The 17,172-nt window shown below is 45.7% G+C and overlaps 1 protein-coding gene across 1 annotated transcript in view; it reads left to right on the top strand.

The window, feature by feature from the left end:
- The window catches only part of LOC137540895 (integrin alpha-IIb-like), a 133,463-nt gene that overhangs the window by 46,380 nt on the left and 69,911 nt on the right, over positions 1-17,172 (top strand). Inside the window, exons 12-16 of the mRNA XM_068262080.1 lie at positions 1,653-1,698; positions 2,391-2,495; positions 2,888-2,943; positions 8,661-8,812; positions 8,889-9,014. Of these exons, the coding sequence (XP_068118181.1) occupies positions 1,653-1,698; positions 2,391-2,495; positions 2,888-2,943; positions 8,661-8,812; positions 8,889-9,014 (485 nt within the window). The remainder of the gene's footprint in view (positions 1-1,652; positions 1,699-2,390; positions 2,496-2,887; positions 2,944-8,660; positions 8,813-8,888; positions 9,015-17,172) is intronic.

The raw sequence follows: 17,172 nt of genomic DNA, 5'->3' as shown, positions 1-17,172 counted from the left end.
ATGCTGTTAGTGCTGTGGCATTAAGCACCTTGTCTGATGATTGAAGGCACTGATGTTTGGCCTGAGGAAGTGGGTATGTACCCACGAAACGTGTTGCCAGTGCAATAAAATTCTATTAATACGTGAATTGGTCTTCATTGTCTCATTGACGTAAGCCACCGCACTTTTTTAACCTTTGTGAGTAGCCCTTTTATCGTTGTATTGTTTTCAGTGTAACTGACATACTACACCATTTGAGTTCCCGATTTTTGTTTTGTCACCCGATCCACTGCTGCTACTGCAGTACTGCTTGTTTCCCCTGCTCGTTGGGCTCAGACAGTGGGCAGGTCATTCAGGTGGGACCGTATACAATGCAATTTACAAAAATTGCATAAAGTGTTACAAATGTGTACAAAGTCCTGTAAACTGTATGTGTAAAGTTTAACAGGGTTAAGTGAATAGATCTATATGTGTCTACAAGGGAAGGAAGAATTTTAATCTATAGGATGCAGGGGGTGAGCAAATTTAAGACCTGTCTGTTGCAGAAGAATTTAGCCAAGTAGAAGAAGTCTTCAGCCTTTATGGATATATATACACCGGCAGGCATGCAGAGCTAAGCAATGGGTTTTTGAATCTAAAAGTTACAGGCCAAAAGGTAATACAGTATTTATAATGAATTTTACCTATTTGATTTCATATTAGCTCAGCTTTAACCACTTGTGTACCAGCAGTCTCTGGCCCCTTAAAGGACCTCTGCCCCGAAAATCTTAAAATGTAAAATACATGTCAACATATACAAATAAGAAGTACGTTTCTTCCAGAGTAAAATGAGCCATAAATTACTTTTCTCATATGTTGCTGTCACTTACAGTAGGTAGCAGAAATCTGACATTACCGACAGGTTTTGGACTAGTCCATCTTCTCACGGAGTGTTCTCAGCATTTTCTTTATTTTTAAAAGCACTTAGTGAATGGCAGTAGCTCCGTCCAACTGCCAAAAAAGTATACAGCGAGCAGGGAGGCTGGCCAGCATCTTTGTATTAATCATTTTCAGGGACTGTCTTTATAAAGAATAAAGGCCATGCTGAGAATCCCCCATGAAAAGATGGACTGACCAAAACCTGTCGGTAATGTCAGATTTCTACTACCTACTGTAAGTGACAGGAACATAGGAGAGAAGTAATTTATGGCTCATTTTACTCTGCAAGAAATGTACTTCTTATTTGTATGTGTTTTAAATTTTAAAATTTATGTGACAGTTCCTCTTTATGGACCAAAAACAGCCGTATACTGATGAATGGCCGCACAGACCCGCCATTCTAGCTGGTCACTCCGCTCTCCCACCGCCGCAGACTCCTCTCTCTGTCATCACTATGACGGCAGAGCTGGGTGTGCCATTCAGGACTCAGGAGCCACTTTCATTGACTCCTGACCCTGTCCGTCAATGTAAACCAATGGGATTGTGACGCGATCGTTGTAGCGGCGGGTATGTACGGTTTCTGAAGCAGTAAAGTCTACATTCTGTCAGAGCCACAGCACCACCTGCAGGACGTAGATTCGTACTGCTTCAGTCCGGAAGCAGTTAAAATGCTCTCAGTGGATCTGACTATGGCAGTCAGGAATGTTTTTATAATAGCACACAACCTTTATTGTTTTGTCCTTTCTGTCTTGTAGATCTGATTGTTGGAGCTTTTGCAGCGGACACAGTTTATGCCTACAGGTAGGAGGATTTATATATGTTACGACCAGCACCCCAAGTCTTGCCACTTCGGGTTCTGGCCGGTCAAAATGTGAAGTGGGCGTGCACCTGCGGCCAATGTGAGAAATTAAGATTCCCAACCGCATAAATGAATTAGATGGCCGTCTCACTGCGGCCAAATGTGTGCAATCCCGGCGGCATAAATATTTTATCTTTATTTTTTTAAAGCCTCGTTTGAATTGTTTGAGTAGTTTTTGTAGTTTGAGGTTTTTGTCTTCTCCCATTTCTTCTGTTCCACTGTCTTTCAATAAGGTATAATTTGAACAGAGGCGCCAGTACAGATTAAAATATTTAAAAACAGTTTAAAAAGGGAGTTAGTGGTGGACTTACCTCCCCAAGCAGACTCAAAATAGTCAGTTTTCAGTGGAAAAAATTATTTTATTCATAACTTCAAAGTGTAATGCGTTTCGTGGGTCTATAACAACTTCATCAGGCTATAACACAAGGGGGGGTTACTCTTTGTTCTACTCTTCTCTACAGAGAGCGGGGCCAGGTCTAATATCCACATCTGCTGTCACAGTGGTTGCCTTCGTGGTAACCCACCTTTGTGAATATCCTGTTTGCAATATTTGTATAACACACCAACTGTGCTAACATTCGACTCTTTCAAGGGCTCTCAACCATCCTTCACTGTCTTGCAATATTTATTTCAGGGCCCGTCCGGTAATCCTCCTGAAAACCTCAATTACTTTCTTGCCAGACTCTCTGAACCCGGATCTGAAACTCTGCTCGCTGCCCGGAGTCGGTGACGTCAGCTGGTAAATAAAACTGTCTGTTTGAAATAAAGTTACAATCGGATACCCAATGCTTTTTCTTGCTTTCCGTATCCTATATAATAATTTCCCTGTGTCTCTGCGCCCCTGTGTGTGTGTGTGTCCATTCTTTGCACTACTGTGCATGACACAGGGAGCAGGACGGGCCAGGGGCCGGTCAGGCGGGAGCGCGCGCATGCGCGCTGACTGTGCGGCGGCAGCGGCGGTCACAGGGGAGGGAGGGAGGAGAGGAGAGGGCCTCCTTCTGACACAGACCTAGAGGCCGTTTTTAAACGGGCTTAGGTCTACTAGTTAATTAATAATTCTGTATTAAGTATGTATACAAAAACTGAGCATCCTTTTACAAAATATCATTTTTCTTTGGTTTTCTTTCCTAGTTTCATGGTGAGTGTGTGCGTTCAGACCTCTGGGAACAGTCTACCTGAGATGCTGGGTAAGAACAATGCACCAGAATGCTTTCATATACGCTCTGATATTAAAGTGTATGTAGGATTTACAAGGTTGCCTGTATATCTGCTCCCCGAAGCCTGCACATGTTAAACCATTAGCAGCTTCAATAGAGTGATCTTTTTTGAGATAAGTGCACTGCATTTGTCATCACGCGGCAGAACTCGTGGTGTAAATTCTTGGAATGCTTTAATCTATCTCTACTAGTAGAAAATATAGAAACTGAAAGCAGAAGTACTCTGTTATTGTCTTACACTGCCCTCTAGTGACAAGTGGCGATAAATACACATTACAGCAGTACTAATTAGAAGCAAGGGAATGCAACAAGTAAGGAATTAAAAATGTGCTAAAAAAAATTGGCCTGAAGCACTTGCAAGCCTCTAAATAAATTGGCTGATAAAGGGTGAAACAGCCCACATTTGCAGAAACAAAATCACGCTTGACTAACTTTTTGCAGATCTTAAAATCCTGTTTATGTGGTGTATGCCTTCTAAAGGGCCTTCAGATCCATTGCTATTGTCCTTGCTTACATCCCCCAGCCTTTTGCGCTGCTTTTCTATTCCTGCTATTTATATGATAATGGGTGAGTGAGGAGAGATTCTGTAACCTGCTTCTTCAGGCACTATGCAAGCTGTAGTTTGGTGTCAGACAGGATAATAGGTTATGCCTGTAAAGCTGGCCATACACTAGGCCGATTCCCGCCAGATCGACAGCAGATTCGATCACTGGGATCGAATCTGCTGTCACATTGTTCCTGCAACACGCCGAATTTCGATCCATTTCGTCCGATCCCGTCGATCGCTCCATGCGGAAAATTACCGTCGATCGCCCGCGGGTAAGGAGCGCGTCGCTAGCGGCGTTCGAGTGCCCGACGACCGACGCAATAGAGCCCGCATACATTACCTGCTCCCCCGGTCACCGCTGCTCCGTCTCCGCGCTGGTCTGGTCTCCGGGTCTGGCATGCTTCACTTCTTCTAGCCCGGCAGGAAGTTTAAACAGTAGAGGGCGCTCTACTGTTTAACCTTCCTGCCGGGCAGGAAGAAGTAAAGCATGCCGGACCTGGAGACCAGAGCGGAGACGGAGCAGCGGTGACCGGGGGCAGTCGCGCCGGCGGAGCAGGTAATGTATGCGGCGGGGGGGGGGAGGGGGGGGAACGGCGGCAGAACTACCACCACAACAGATTGTGAACGGTTTCAGGCTGAAATCGGTTCACAATCTGTTTGCAGTAAAGGCAGCCATACGATCCCTCTCTGATCAGATTCGATCAGAGAGGGATCTATCTGTTGGTCGAAATTGTTGGCAAATCGACCAGTGTATGGCCACCTTAAAGCTTGGTACACATGCTAGATGGTTTTCAGCCAAGGTGGCCATTCTGGGCTTGCTCTGCCAATAATCTAGCGTGTGTACAAAGGCCCCTGTTTGAGAGCGGTTTATACCAGTGGTAATGAAGTGGTTATACAGGTTTTTCTGGTAAGCAATATCTAGGGCAATAATAGAGTGACCATATTTTTGTGGGTCCAACCTGGGACGGGGAGGGGGGGGGCGGCGGGGGGGGGGGGGGGGGGCGCGCACAGTGGGGAGGACTGAGCGCGCAGCGGCGAAGACTGGGGGGGGGGGGTTGCGCCGCGCCGAAAAATGGGCGTGGCCATGACATTGTATGGGCGGAGCTAACGTAATGATGTAACAGCGAGGCATAAGAAAGCAGTGTTTACGCCATGATGTGGACAAACGAGACTTTGCATCATGGGTGTGCAGAAACTGTGTGATGCTACTAGTATACCGTAACCACAAAGCAGCAAACATAGCCATCTATGACCATTAAATAATAAATGCAGAAACAGTTACCCCGGACACCAGAAAATAAACGCAATAGGCAACATGTCAGCACAAAATAACCGCAATGCGGGCAACATGTCAGTACAAAATAAACGCAATGCGGGCAACATGTCGGTACAAAATAAACGCAATGCGGGCAAACATTTCACCAGAAAAGAAACGCACTGCGGGCAAACATTTCGCTAGAAAAGAAACGCACTGCGGGCAAACATTTCGCTAGAAAAGAAACAATGCGGGCAAACATTTCACCAGAAAAGAAACGCACTGCGGGCAAACATTTCGCTAGAAAAGAAACAATGCGGGCAAACATTTCACCAGAAAAGAAACGCAATGCGGGCAAACATTTCGCTAGAAAAGAAACGCACTGCGGGCAAACATTTCGCCAGAAAAGAAACGCAATGCGGGCAAACATTTAGCTAGAAAAGAAACGCACTGCGGGCAAACATTTCGCTAGAAAAGAAACAATGCGGGCAAACATTTCACCAGAAAAGAAACGCAATGCGGGCAAACATTTTACTAGAAAAGAAACAATGCGGGCAAACATTTCACCAGAAAAGAAACGCAATGCGGGCAAACATTTCGCTAGAAAAGAAACAATGCAGGCAAACATTTCCCCAGAAAAGAAACGCAATGCGGGCAAACATTTCACCAGAAAAGAAACAATGCGGGCAAACATTTCGCTAGAAAAGAAACAATGCGGGCAAACATTTCACCAGAAAAGAAACACAATGCGGGCAAACATTTCGCTAGAAAAGAAACGCAATGCGGGCAAACATTTCGCTAGAAAAGAAACAATGCAGGCAAACATTTCCCCAGAAAAGAAACGCAATGCGGGCAAACATTTCACCAGAAAAGAAACAATGCAGGCAAACATTTCGCTAGAAAAGAAACAATGCGGGCAAACATTTCACCAGAAAAGAAACACAATGCGGGCAAACATTTCGCTAGAAAAGAAACAATGCGGGCAAACATTTAACCAGAAAAGAAACAATGCGGGCAAACATTTCGCTAGAAAAGAAACAATGCGGGCAAACATTTCGCTAGAAAAGAAACGCAATGCGGGCAAACATTTCGCTAGAAAAGAAACAATGCGGGCAAACATTTCACCTGGAAAAGAAACCTAATGCGGGCAAACATTTCACCTGGAAAAGAAAGCATTTACTCACTTGGCAGAAGTCTACGGCCTCTGGCGCGCTGCTCCGTCCCGGGACCGTCTTGTTCCTCCTGCTCTTCTCTCCCGCGCTGACAGGGCTACGGCAAGATGGCGCCCCAAGCCCTGTACTGGAGACACAAATAGGTCTCCAGTACAGGGCTTCGGCAGCCATCTTGCCGTAGCCCTGCTCGCCTGCCGGTGTCGGAAACAGACACCGGAAGAGGAGGCTGGAGCGGGGCTGCAGGCAATGAACTGGCACGGCGTCTATAGACGCCGCTACCAGTTCATTGAGGAGAGAGTGGCCAGAGTCCCGAGGCCGGGACGTCCCGCTGCTGAAAGCGGGACGTTTCCCGGGACCTCATTAAGCCTGGGACAGCGGACCCCGAATCCGGGACGTGTCCGGGCAATCCGGGACGTCTGGTCACTCTAGCAATAAGGATGTGCAATGTGCACTCACCCAATGCAACCCAGACTTGACTTTAGTCACACCAGCTTAGAAATTATGCAATGGACCTGTAACATCTGAAACCATGGCGGCTGCGGATACGCAGGCTATACCAGCAGCCGCCTTTGTTCCCTGTTCACAGGCCTTATCCGTTCCGGCGGCGTCCAGTATGCCGGGAACGGTATTGTCTCTTGCTCATAGGGTCTCTGTATCGCACGCGGAGACAGGACCTTTATGCTGGAAGGAAGGCGCGTCAGCTGACCTGCCGGACGGCTGATGTCAGGAGTGACTCGCACCGCTAGGATTGGCTGATTGCTAGGGGGCGTGGCGCTGGGCTCTCCTCGGCTTCTTAAGCCTTCACAGATCATTGGCAACTGGTCTGCTGTTGCGAATACACTCGTGTTAGCGCTCAAACCTAGTGAGGTTCCTGTTGATGATAGATGTATATGCAGTGTTTGCAATATACATCTATCTATAGTTAGTTATTATTACATTGTATTCTGATAACCTGGGTATGATTCTGGCTACTCTCTGACCTTGCTATTGCTAAACGATTCTGTACCTCTGCCTTTCTGACTTAGTTGCTGAACCTCTGCTCTGCCTGATATTCAGTACTCTCTTGCCTGCCGATTTTATACTATCTCTGCCTGCCTGTTATCGTATCTTGCCTGTCTGACTTCTCTACTCACCAGTGGACCCTAGCCACTGGTGAGGTGCTCTTTGCTATTAGAACCTATCAGCCCCTCTGGTAAGGTTCAGACTTGGTTATATAGCTCCAGTGACTGATAGTACCTTCACAAACACTGGTCCACATGACAGCCCAGGGGCCCCAGGTCTCTCTCACTCACTGGGGCCCCCAAACCACCATGCGACACCTAGAGGGAAGTGCGGGCAAGCCCTGGACCTCTCACCTCCAGGGAACTCACCCCACCGCCTCTAAGCTGAATGCCAACTGCAACAAACACAATTGCTAACTTCCAGCTAGAGCAATATCCTGCCTCTATCTGGCCAGCAGACGCCAGTCAGCCAATCAGGTGCACTGTCATACACCCTTTGCCTGCTGTACCATACCCAGCAGGAATTACATAGATTAGCATTCAGGTGGGAGTCTTCGGTTGGACGCAATCGTGAATTGCGTCGTTTACAGGGACGCCCCGTGTAGGCACATCTCCCACACGGTCCCCTCCCTAACCACTCACCTGTCAACCGCATCCTAGAAGCTGCAAAAAATAAATTTAAAATCACAAACACTGGTCCACATGACAGCCCAGGGGCCCCAGGTCTCTCTCACTCACTGGGGCCCCCAAACCATCATGCGACACCTAGAGGGAAGTGCGGGCAAGCCCTCAACCTCTCACCTCCAGGGAACTCACCCCACCACCTCTAAACTGAATGCCAACTGCAACAAACACAATTGCTAACTTCCAGCTAGAGCAATATCCTGCCTCTATCTGGCCAGCAGACGCCAGTCAGCCAATCAGGTGCACTGTCATACACCCTTTGCCTGCTGTACCATACCTAGCAGGAATTACATAGATTAGCATTCAGGTGGGAGGCTTCGGTTGGACGCAATCGTGAATTGCGTCGTTTACAGGGACGCCCCGTGTAGGCACATCTCCCACACGGTCCCCTCCCTAACCACTCACCTGTCAACCGCATCCTAGAAGCTGCAAAAAATAAATTTAAAATCACAAACACTGGTCCACATGACAGCCCAGGGGCCCCAGGTCTCTCTCACTCACTGGGGCCCCCAAACCACCATGCGACACCTAGAGGGAAGTGCGGGCAAGCCCTCAACCTCTCACCTCCAGGGAACTCACCCCACCACCTCTAAACTGAATGCCAACTGCAACAAACACAATTGCTAACTTCCAGCTAGAGCAATATCCTGCCTCTATCTGGCCAGCAGACGCCAGTCAGCCAATCAGGTGCACTGTCATACACCCTTTGCCTGCTGTACCATACCTAGCAGGAATTACATAGATTAGCATTCAGGTGGGAGGCTTCGGTTGGACGCAATCGTGAATTGCGTCGTTTACAGGGACGCCCCGTGTAGGCACATCTCCCACACGGTCCCCTCCCTAACCACTCACCTGTCAACCGCATCCTAGAAGCTGCAAAAAATAAATTTGAAATCACAAACACTGGTCCACATGACAGCCCCTTGTCTTGTCATCTCTGTTAAAATGTGACCTATTTGCAAAAATGTCGATGGCTATATTTGCTTATCACCCATTAAAACCATTCCTGCTCTGCTGCCATCTTTCAGCTTTTTCTGCTGATGTTCAGCTGGATAGTCAGAAGAGCAGATTTCTTCGCAGAGCCTTCTTCACTGACCCTCCAGAGCTTAACCAAACCATGATTATGCACATCCTGAGCAACTCGCCCGCGACCTGTTATAGTGCCATGGCCTATCTGCAGGTGTGTGCCACCACCATTAGCAGACACTGGCGTAGCTGTCAGCATAACCCTGAAATGATCTTTTCGTTTCTCATAGGATGAAACAGAGCTTAAAGACAAGCTGAGCCCCATAAGTGTAAGTGTAAACTTCAGCCTGGAGAGTCAGCAGTTCACAAGTGGCTTATCTCCTCTGATACAAGGGAGCACCTTCCTTCAGCAGCAGGTGAGCTCTGCTTATGGGAATCCTTACATGATGGGAATGGAGCAAAGCACCCCATGGGCTGGCCTTGTTCTGTAATCTCTCATTCGCTACAACCTCAAAGCTGTGTAAAACCCTGACATAATATTCAATAGAAACATGTTTCCCTACTTTTTATATGCCATACGGTTATCACACTTGCATTTGTGCAGAAGTATTATTATTCATTTATAAATTACAAGTTCCCAAAAGTACAGTTTTTTTTTTTTTTGCTTTGAGAGTCGACTTTGCATTTTATTCATAACTGGTTTTATTCATATTGTATTAAAGGCAGAAATGGCTTGAGTTTCTGTCTGTGTCCAGGAGCTTCTGCACAGTCAGAGAATGTGTCACATTCCTCACTTGATACAATTAGGTAAACACTAGATAACATTATTTCCACTTCGGATGCCTCCAGATTTATCTGCACTGAGCTCTCAAGTCCTGTGTGTAACCCTTTGAATGCTGTTCTAGTAAAAAAAAAAATGCTGGTTGTATATAATATGCTGTAAATAATTTGTTAGAGCAAAGAAGAAATGCTGGGTATCATTCCGCTTTAATACTGAGAAGCATAATGCTGAATGAAAAGTAATGTTGTAAATGGCATTCATGGTCCATCTAGTTTAATTATTGACAGACCTTTGTGTCCTAATAGAGGTACAGTAAAGCATGGCAACTTCTAATGGTAACAGTAAATTCGGGCGCCTGAGGCTAGTGGACAAATCGGGCGCCGCCATTCACTCCTATAATAAATATCGTTTAATGGGCGCCCGATAGGAAAAAAGGGCGCCGGAGAAAAATAACGTTTTAAAAGCGGCGCCCGGAGACTTAATGTTTTATTACTGCTTCTCATGATTACACATTATTTAATGATTTATACATTTTTAAATATTATTTTTAAACGAAAAACAGTACAATATTTTTTTTCAAACATTATTTTTAAACGAAAAACAGTACATTTTTTTTATTTTTTTTTTACATTATTTTTAAACGAAAAAACCAACAGGGGGGTCTTAAGTTTAGGCACCAACAGGGGGGTTTTAGGTTTAGGCACCAACAGGGGGTCTTAGGTTTAGGCACCAACAGGGGGTCTTAGGTTTAGGCACCAAAAGGGGGGTCTTAGGTTTAGGCACCAACAGGGGGTCTTAGGTTTAGGCACCAACAGGGGGGTCTTAGGTTTAGGCACCAACAGGGGGGTCTTAGGTTTAGGCACTAACAGGGGGGTCTTAGGTTTAGGCACCAACAGAGGGGTCTTAGGTTTAGGCACTAACAGGGGGGTCTAGGGGTTAGGGGTAGGTACAGGGAGGGTTACTTAGGCACCAACAGGGGGGGTCTTAGGTTTAGGCATCAACAGGGGGGTCTAGGGGTTAGGGGTAGGTACAGGGAGGGTTACTTAGTATTTTTTTTTTTAAACGTTATTATACGTTTCACTATTTAAACGAAAGATTCACGTTTTTACAATTGCCGATTTAATGCACATTAATGTTAAAATATAACTTTTATTATATTATACGATAAATTCTCACATAGATACATCCTCACAGGCGACATATAAACACATACAGTGATGTGAAAAACTATTTGCCCCCTTCCTGATTTCTTATTCTTTTGCATGTTTGTCACACTTAAATGTTTCTGCTCATCAAAAACCGTTAACTATTAGTCAAAGATAACATAATTGAACACAAAATGCAGTTTTAAATGATGGTTTGTATTATTTAGTGAGAAAAAAAACCTCCAAATCTACATGGCCCTGTGTGAAAAAGTGATTGTCCCCCCCCCCCCTTGTTAAAAAATAACTTAACTGTAGTTTATCACACCTGAGTTCAATTTCTGTAGTCACCCCCAGGCCTGATTACTGCCACACCTGTTTCAATCAAGAAATCACTTAAATAGGAGCTATCTGGCACAGAGAAGTAGACCAAAAGCACCTCAAAAGCAGTGGCGGCTCCAGGAATTTTTTTTAGGGGGTGCTATGCAGGTGCTGGACCAATTTCCGGGGGAGCTGATGACCTGCGGCCGCGGCAAAAAATGGGTGTGGCTGCAACGGGAAAATGGGCGTGGTCATGACCGGATGAGGGCGGGGCTAACTGTAATTTAAAGTGAACCCAGGGTGAGAGTGATATGGTGGCTGCCATATTTATTTCCTTTTAAACAATTTTAGTTGCCTGGCAGCCCTGCTGATCTATTTGGCTGTAGTGACAATATTGTCAGAAACCCCTGACCTGCTGCATGCTTGTTCAGGGTCTATGGTTGAAAGAATTAGAGGCAGAGGACCAACACGGCAGCCAGGCAGCTGGTATTACGTAAAAGGAGATAAATATGGCAGCCTCAATATTATTCTCACCTCGGGTTCCCTTTAAAAGTGCAACGCAAAGACAGAGGGCCCAAGTTTTGGTGACCCTTTTCCCAGAAAATTCACATAATTGTGCAGGTTTTCTCAAGAAAATACACGTAATGTGAGCAGATTTTAACAAAAAACACGTCCAATGACCCCAATATGCACAATCGTTATCAGATATGGCTCCAATATGCACAATCGTTATCAGATATGGCTCCAATATGCACAATCGGTAGCAGATATGACCCCAATATGCACAATCGTTATCAGATATGGTCCCAATATGCACAATCGGTAGCAGATATGGTCCCAATATGCACAATCGGTAGCAGATATGGTCCCAATATGCACAATCGGTAGCAGATATGGCCCCAATATGCACAATCGGTAGCAGATATGGCCCCAATATGCACAATCGGTAGCAGATATGGTCCCAATATGCACAATCGGTAGCAGATATGGCCCCAATATGCACAATCGGTAGCAGATATGGCCCCAATATGCACAATCGGTAGCAGATATGGTCCCAATATGCACAATCGGTAGCAGATATGGTCCCAATATGCACAATCGGTAGCAGATATGGTCCCAATATGCACAATCGGTAGCAGATATGGTCCCAATATGCACAATCGCTAGCAGATATGGCCCCAATATGCACAATCGGTAGCAGTTTTGGCCCCAATATGCACAATCGGTAGCAGATATGGCCCCAATATGCACAATCGGTAGCAGATATGGCCCCAATATGCACAATCGGTAGCAGATATGGCCCCAATATGCACAATCGGTAGCAGATATGGCCCCAATATGCACAATCGGTAGCAGAAATGACCCCAATATGCACAATCGGTAGCAGATATGACCCCAATATGCACAATCCGTAGCAGATATGACCCCAATATGCACAATCGGTAGCAGATATGACCCCAATATGCACAATCGGTAGCAGATATGACCCCAATATGCACAATCGGTAGCAGATATGGTCCCAATATGCACAATCGGTAGCAGATCCATATCTGCTACCGATTGTGCATATTGGGACCATATCTGCTACCGAATATGGGACCATATCTGCTACCCAATATGCACAATCGGTAGCAGATATGGTCCCAATATGCACAATCGGTAGCAGATATGGTCCCAATATGCACAATCGGTAGCAGATATGGCCCCAATATGCACAATCGGTAGCAGATATGGTCCCAATATGCACAATCGGTAGCAGATATGGTCCCAATATGCACAATCGGTAGCAGATATGGTCCCAATATGCACAATCGGTAGCAGATATGGTCCCAATATGCACAATCGGTAGCAGATATGGTCCCAATATGCACAATCGGTAGCAGATATGGCCCCAATATGCACAATCGGTAGCAGATATGGCCCCAATATGCACAATCGGTAGCAGATATGGCCCCAATATGCACAATCGGTAGCAGATATGACTCCAATATGCACAATCGGTAGCAGATATGACCCCAATATGCACAATCGGTAGCAGAAATGACCCCAATATACACAATCGGTAGCAGAAATGACCCCAATATGCACAATCGGTAGCAGAAATGACCCCAATATGCACAATCGGTAGCAGAAATGACCCCAATATGCACAATCGGTAGCAGAAATGACCCCAATATGCACAATCAGTAGCAGAAATGACCCCAATATGCACAATCCATAGCAGATATGACCCCAATATGCACAATCCGTAGCAGATATGACCCCAATATGCACAATCCGTAGCAGATATGACCCCAATATGCACAATCCGTAGCAGATATGACCCCAATATGCACAATCAGCATCACCTGAAAAAGAAAAGAAAAACCCATTTACTCACCTACAGCCAGAAGACCTTCTTTCCCGACCTCTTGTCCCGACCTCATTGTGGCGCGCAGCGCCCGCGCGCCCACGATCCTCTTCCTTCCTGACGTCACGACGAGACTTCCTGCCTGCATGCAGAGAGCAGGGCTACGGGAAAATGGCCGCTCGAAGCCATGCACTGCAGACTCGAAGTCTGCAGAACAGGGCTCCGGGCGGCCATCTTACCGTAGCCCTGCCTGCTGCTCCGTGCTGCCGCTGTGTGAACTGACTTGGTGTCTTTTAGACGCCTGAAGTCAGTTCACTCCAGGGGGTGCTTTGGGGGTGCTTGGACATTTCTAGGGGGTGCTCGAGCACCCCCAAGCACCCCCCTGGCGCCGCCCCTGCTCAAAAGCTAGACATCATGCAAAGATCCAAAGATATTCAGTAAGTACAAAAGTACTGTAATTGAGATCTATCAGTCTGGTAAAGGTTATAAAGCCATTTCTAAAGCTTTGGGACTCTAGCGAACCACAGTGAGAGCCATTATCCACAAATGGCAAAAACATGGAACAGTGATGAACCTTCCCAGGAGTGGCTGGCCGACCAAAATTACCCCAAGAGCGCAGAGAAAAGTCATCCGAGAGGCCACAAAAGACCCCAGGACAACATCTAAAGAACTGCAGGCCTCACTTGCCTCAATTAAGGTCAGTGTTCACGACTCCACCATAAGAAAGAGACTGGGCAAAACGGCCTGCATGGCAGATATCCAAGGTGCAAACCACTTTTAAGCAAAAAGAACAACAAGGCTCGTCTCAATTTTGCTAAAAACCATCTCAATGATTGCCAAGACTTTTGGGAAAATACCTTATGGACCGACGAGACAAAAAGTTGAAGTTTTTGGAAGGTGCGTGTCCCGTTACATCTGGGGTAGAAGTAACACAGCATTTCAGCAAAAGAACATCATACCAACAGTAAAATATGGTGGTGGTAGTGTGATGGTCTGGGGTTGTTTTGCTGCTTCAGGACCTGGAAGGCTTGCTGTGATAGATGGAACCATTAATTTTACTGTCTACCAAAAAATCCTGAAGGAGAATGTCCGGCCATCTGTTTGTCAACTCAAGCTGAAGCGATCTTGGGTGCTGCAGCAGGACAATGACCCAAAACACACCAGCAAATCCACCTCTGAATGGCTGAAGAAAAACAAAATGAAGACTTTGGAGTGGCCTAGTCAAAGTCCTGACCTGAATCCTATTGAGATGTTGTGGCATGACCTTAAAAAGGCGGTTCATGCTAGAAAACCCTCAAATAAAGCTGAATTACAACAATTCTGCAAAGATGAATGGGCCAAAATTCCTCCAGAGCGCTGTAAAAGACTCGTTGCAAGTTATCGCAAATGCTTGATTGCAGTTATTGCTGCTAAGGGTGGCCCAACCAGTTATTAGGTTCAGGGGGCAATTTCTTTTTCACACAGCTCACTAAATAATAAAAACCATCATTTAAAACTGCATTTTGTGTTCAATTATGTTATCTTTGACTAATAGTTAACGGTTTTTGATGAGCAGAAACATTTAAGTGTGACAAACATGCAAAAGAATAAGAAATCAGGAAGGGGGCAAATAGTTTTTCACACCACTGTATGCATATAACGAGTGTTTTGCGTTTGATACGGCAGCACACGGCTTATGGTCACAGCTGGCTGTCCAAGACACAAAGGTCTATGTAAGAGAGGAACAACAGGTTGTATATGTCTATACACCTAAACTATGGAGTGGACTCAGGGGGCCAGCCGGCCAGTCAACATTGCCAACCCCAAGATCCATACACATGTGCCTCCGACTAGAACCTCCTCTCTAGACCTTATTAAACTGACACGTTTGTAGTGCAGACAGGTAATACTATCAGAGCCTGGACTTGGGCTTTACATGCTGACAGTTTGTTGGTGGGTTTTTATTTTTTCCTTACATTTATGCACTGTATAACATCATACTCCTGACAAAGGCCGTTCGGTGGAAACATGTAGGGTGTGCGTTTGGTGGTTGATGCATTAACCGGCATTTACCGTTATTTGTGCAGATGCCACATTTTGATCCCGATTTTTACTATCGTCTGCAAACAAGGAAGGATCCTCAAGCCAGACAAAGTCGATGAAAAAAGCTGATGTTCTTTATTGGAAATTCCACATGACCCAGTGCAAAAAACCCACAGGATCAACTGATGCATATCTGGCCTACAATCTGCCATTAGTCATAGTTCATCTATGACTAATTGCAGATTGTAGGCCTGATACGTGTCAGTCGATCCCGTGCTTTGATTGCACTGTGTCATGTGGAGTTTCCAATAAAGAACATCAGCTTTTTTCATCGACTTTGTCTGGCTTGAGGATCCTTCCTTGTTTGCTTATGTGGATCGGCCTGGCTCACCAGATCCTGCACCGACTGGTATGACTGCAGCGCACATGAACTTTCTTTATTTGCTTTTACCATCGTCTGCCTGGTGCTTAGCTGCATTAAGTTCAAATTCTTTATATTGTTTAGCTTGCATGTCTAATTACTATAGTGCGGGCATTGTGAAAATCTTTATTGTGCAAATAAAAATGTAAACTATTTTTTGAACTGCAAAATGTTGTTTTATCTTGAGATATATATATATATATATATATATATATATATATATATATATATTCCTTACCAAATTATTGAGCAATCATGTGAATGACCGCATTTAAGCAACGAGAGATGGGGCCATTGTTTACCACCACATGTGACCAGCCCTATCTATGACAGCGGCCCGTTCTTTTGGAATTGCTTTATATAATAAAAAAAATTATATTGCGCTTTTCTCCTGGCGGACTTGAAGCGACAGAACTGCAGCCACTGGGACGCACTCTATAGGCAGGAGCAGTGTTAGGGAGTCTTGCCCAAGGCCTCCTCTATAGGTGCTGGCATACTGAACAGGAAGAGCCGAGATTTGAAACCCAGGTCTCCTGTGTCAGAAGCAGAGCCCTTAACCAGTACACTATCCAGCCACTTTCCCACATTCATGGCTGGATAGTGTAATGGTTAAAGGGGAACTTCAGCCTAAACAAACATACTGTCATTAAGTTACATTAGTTATGTTAATTAAAATAGATAGGTAATCTAATCTCTTACCCACCCTGTTTTAAAAGAACAGGCAAATGTTTGTGATTTCATGAGGGCAGCCATCTTTTTGGTTAAAAGGAGGTGACAGGGAGCATTAGACACAGTTCCAACTGTCCTGTGTCCTGATCACCCCTCCCAGCCGCGCGCTAGGCTTCAAATCTCAACTTCAAAATTAAAAAAAAAAAAAAAGTGCACCAAAAACAGCAGAACGAGAACAACAACATCAGAAATCCCATCATGCTTTGCACAGCATCAGGGGAAAAATGCCCGGGCAGATTTCTTTGATAGGGCGGAGCTTAGCTTCTGTGCAGCTAAAAATTAGGCTTGGGTACGAAAAACAAAGCTCTGATGCTGTGAAACTGTTGCAAAAAAACACCAAGCCTTTTCAGTGTTGCTGAGTAGATTTTTAGTCTGGAGGTTCTCTTTAAGGGCTCTGCTTCTGACACAGGAGACAGGGGTTTAAATCTCTGCCCTTCCTGTTCAGTAAGCCAACACCTATTCAGTGGGAGACGTTGGGCTTGACTTCCTAACGATGCTACTGCCTATAGAGAGCACCCTAGTGGCTGCAGCTCTGGTCCAACAGTGCTACTGCCTATAGAGCGCACCCTAGTGGTTGCAGCTCTGGCCTAACACTGCTACTGCCTATAGAGAGCACCCTAGTGGCTGCAGCTCTGGTCCAACAGTGCTACTGCTTATAGAGCACCCCTAGTGGCTGCAGCTCTGGCCTAACACTGCTACTGCCTATAGAGCGTCCCCTAGTGGCTGCAGCTCTGGCCTAACACTGCTACTGTCTATAGAGGGCCACCTAGTGGCTCCAGCTCTGACCTAACACTGCTACTGCCTATAG

Source organism: Hyperolius riggenbachi, chromosome 12 (genome assembly GCF_040937935.1).
Source record: "Hyperolius riggenbachi isolate aHypRig1 chromosome 12, aHypRig1.pri, whole genome shotgun sequence".
Taxonomy (NCBI): domain Eukaryota; kingdom Metazoa; phylum Chordata; class Amphibia; order Anura; family Hyperoliidae; genus Hyperolius; species Hyperolius riggenbachi.
Note: the sequence above shows the minus strand (reverse complement) of the source record. Positions and strands in the feature narration are given on the sequence as shown.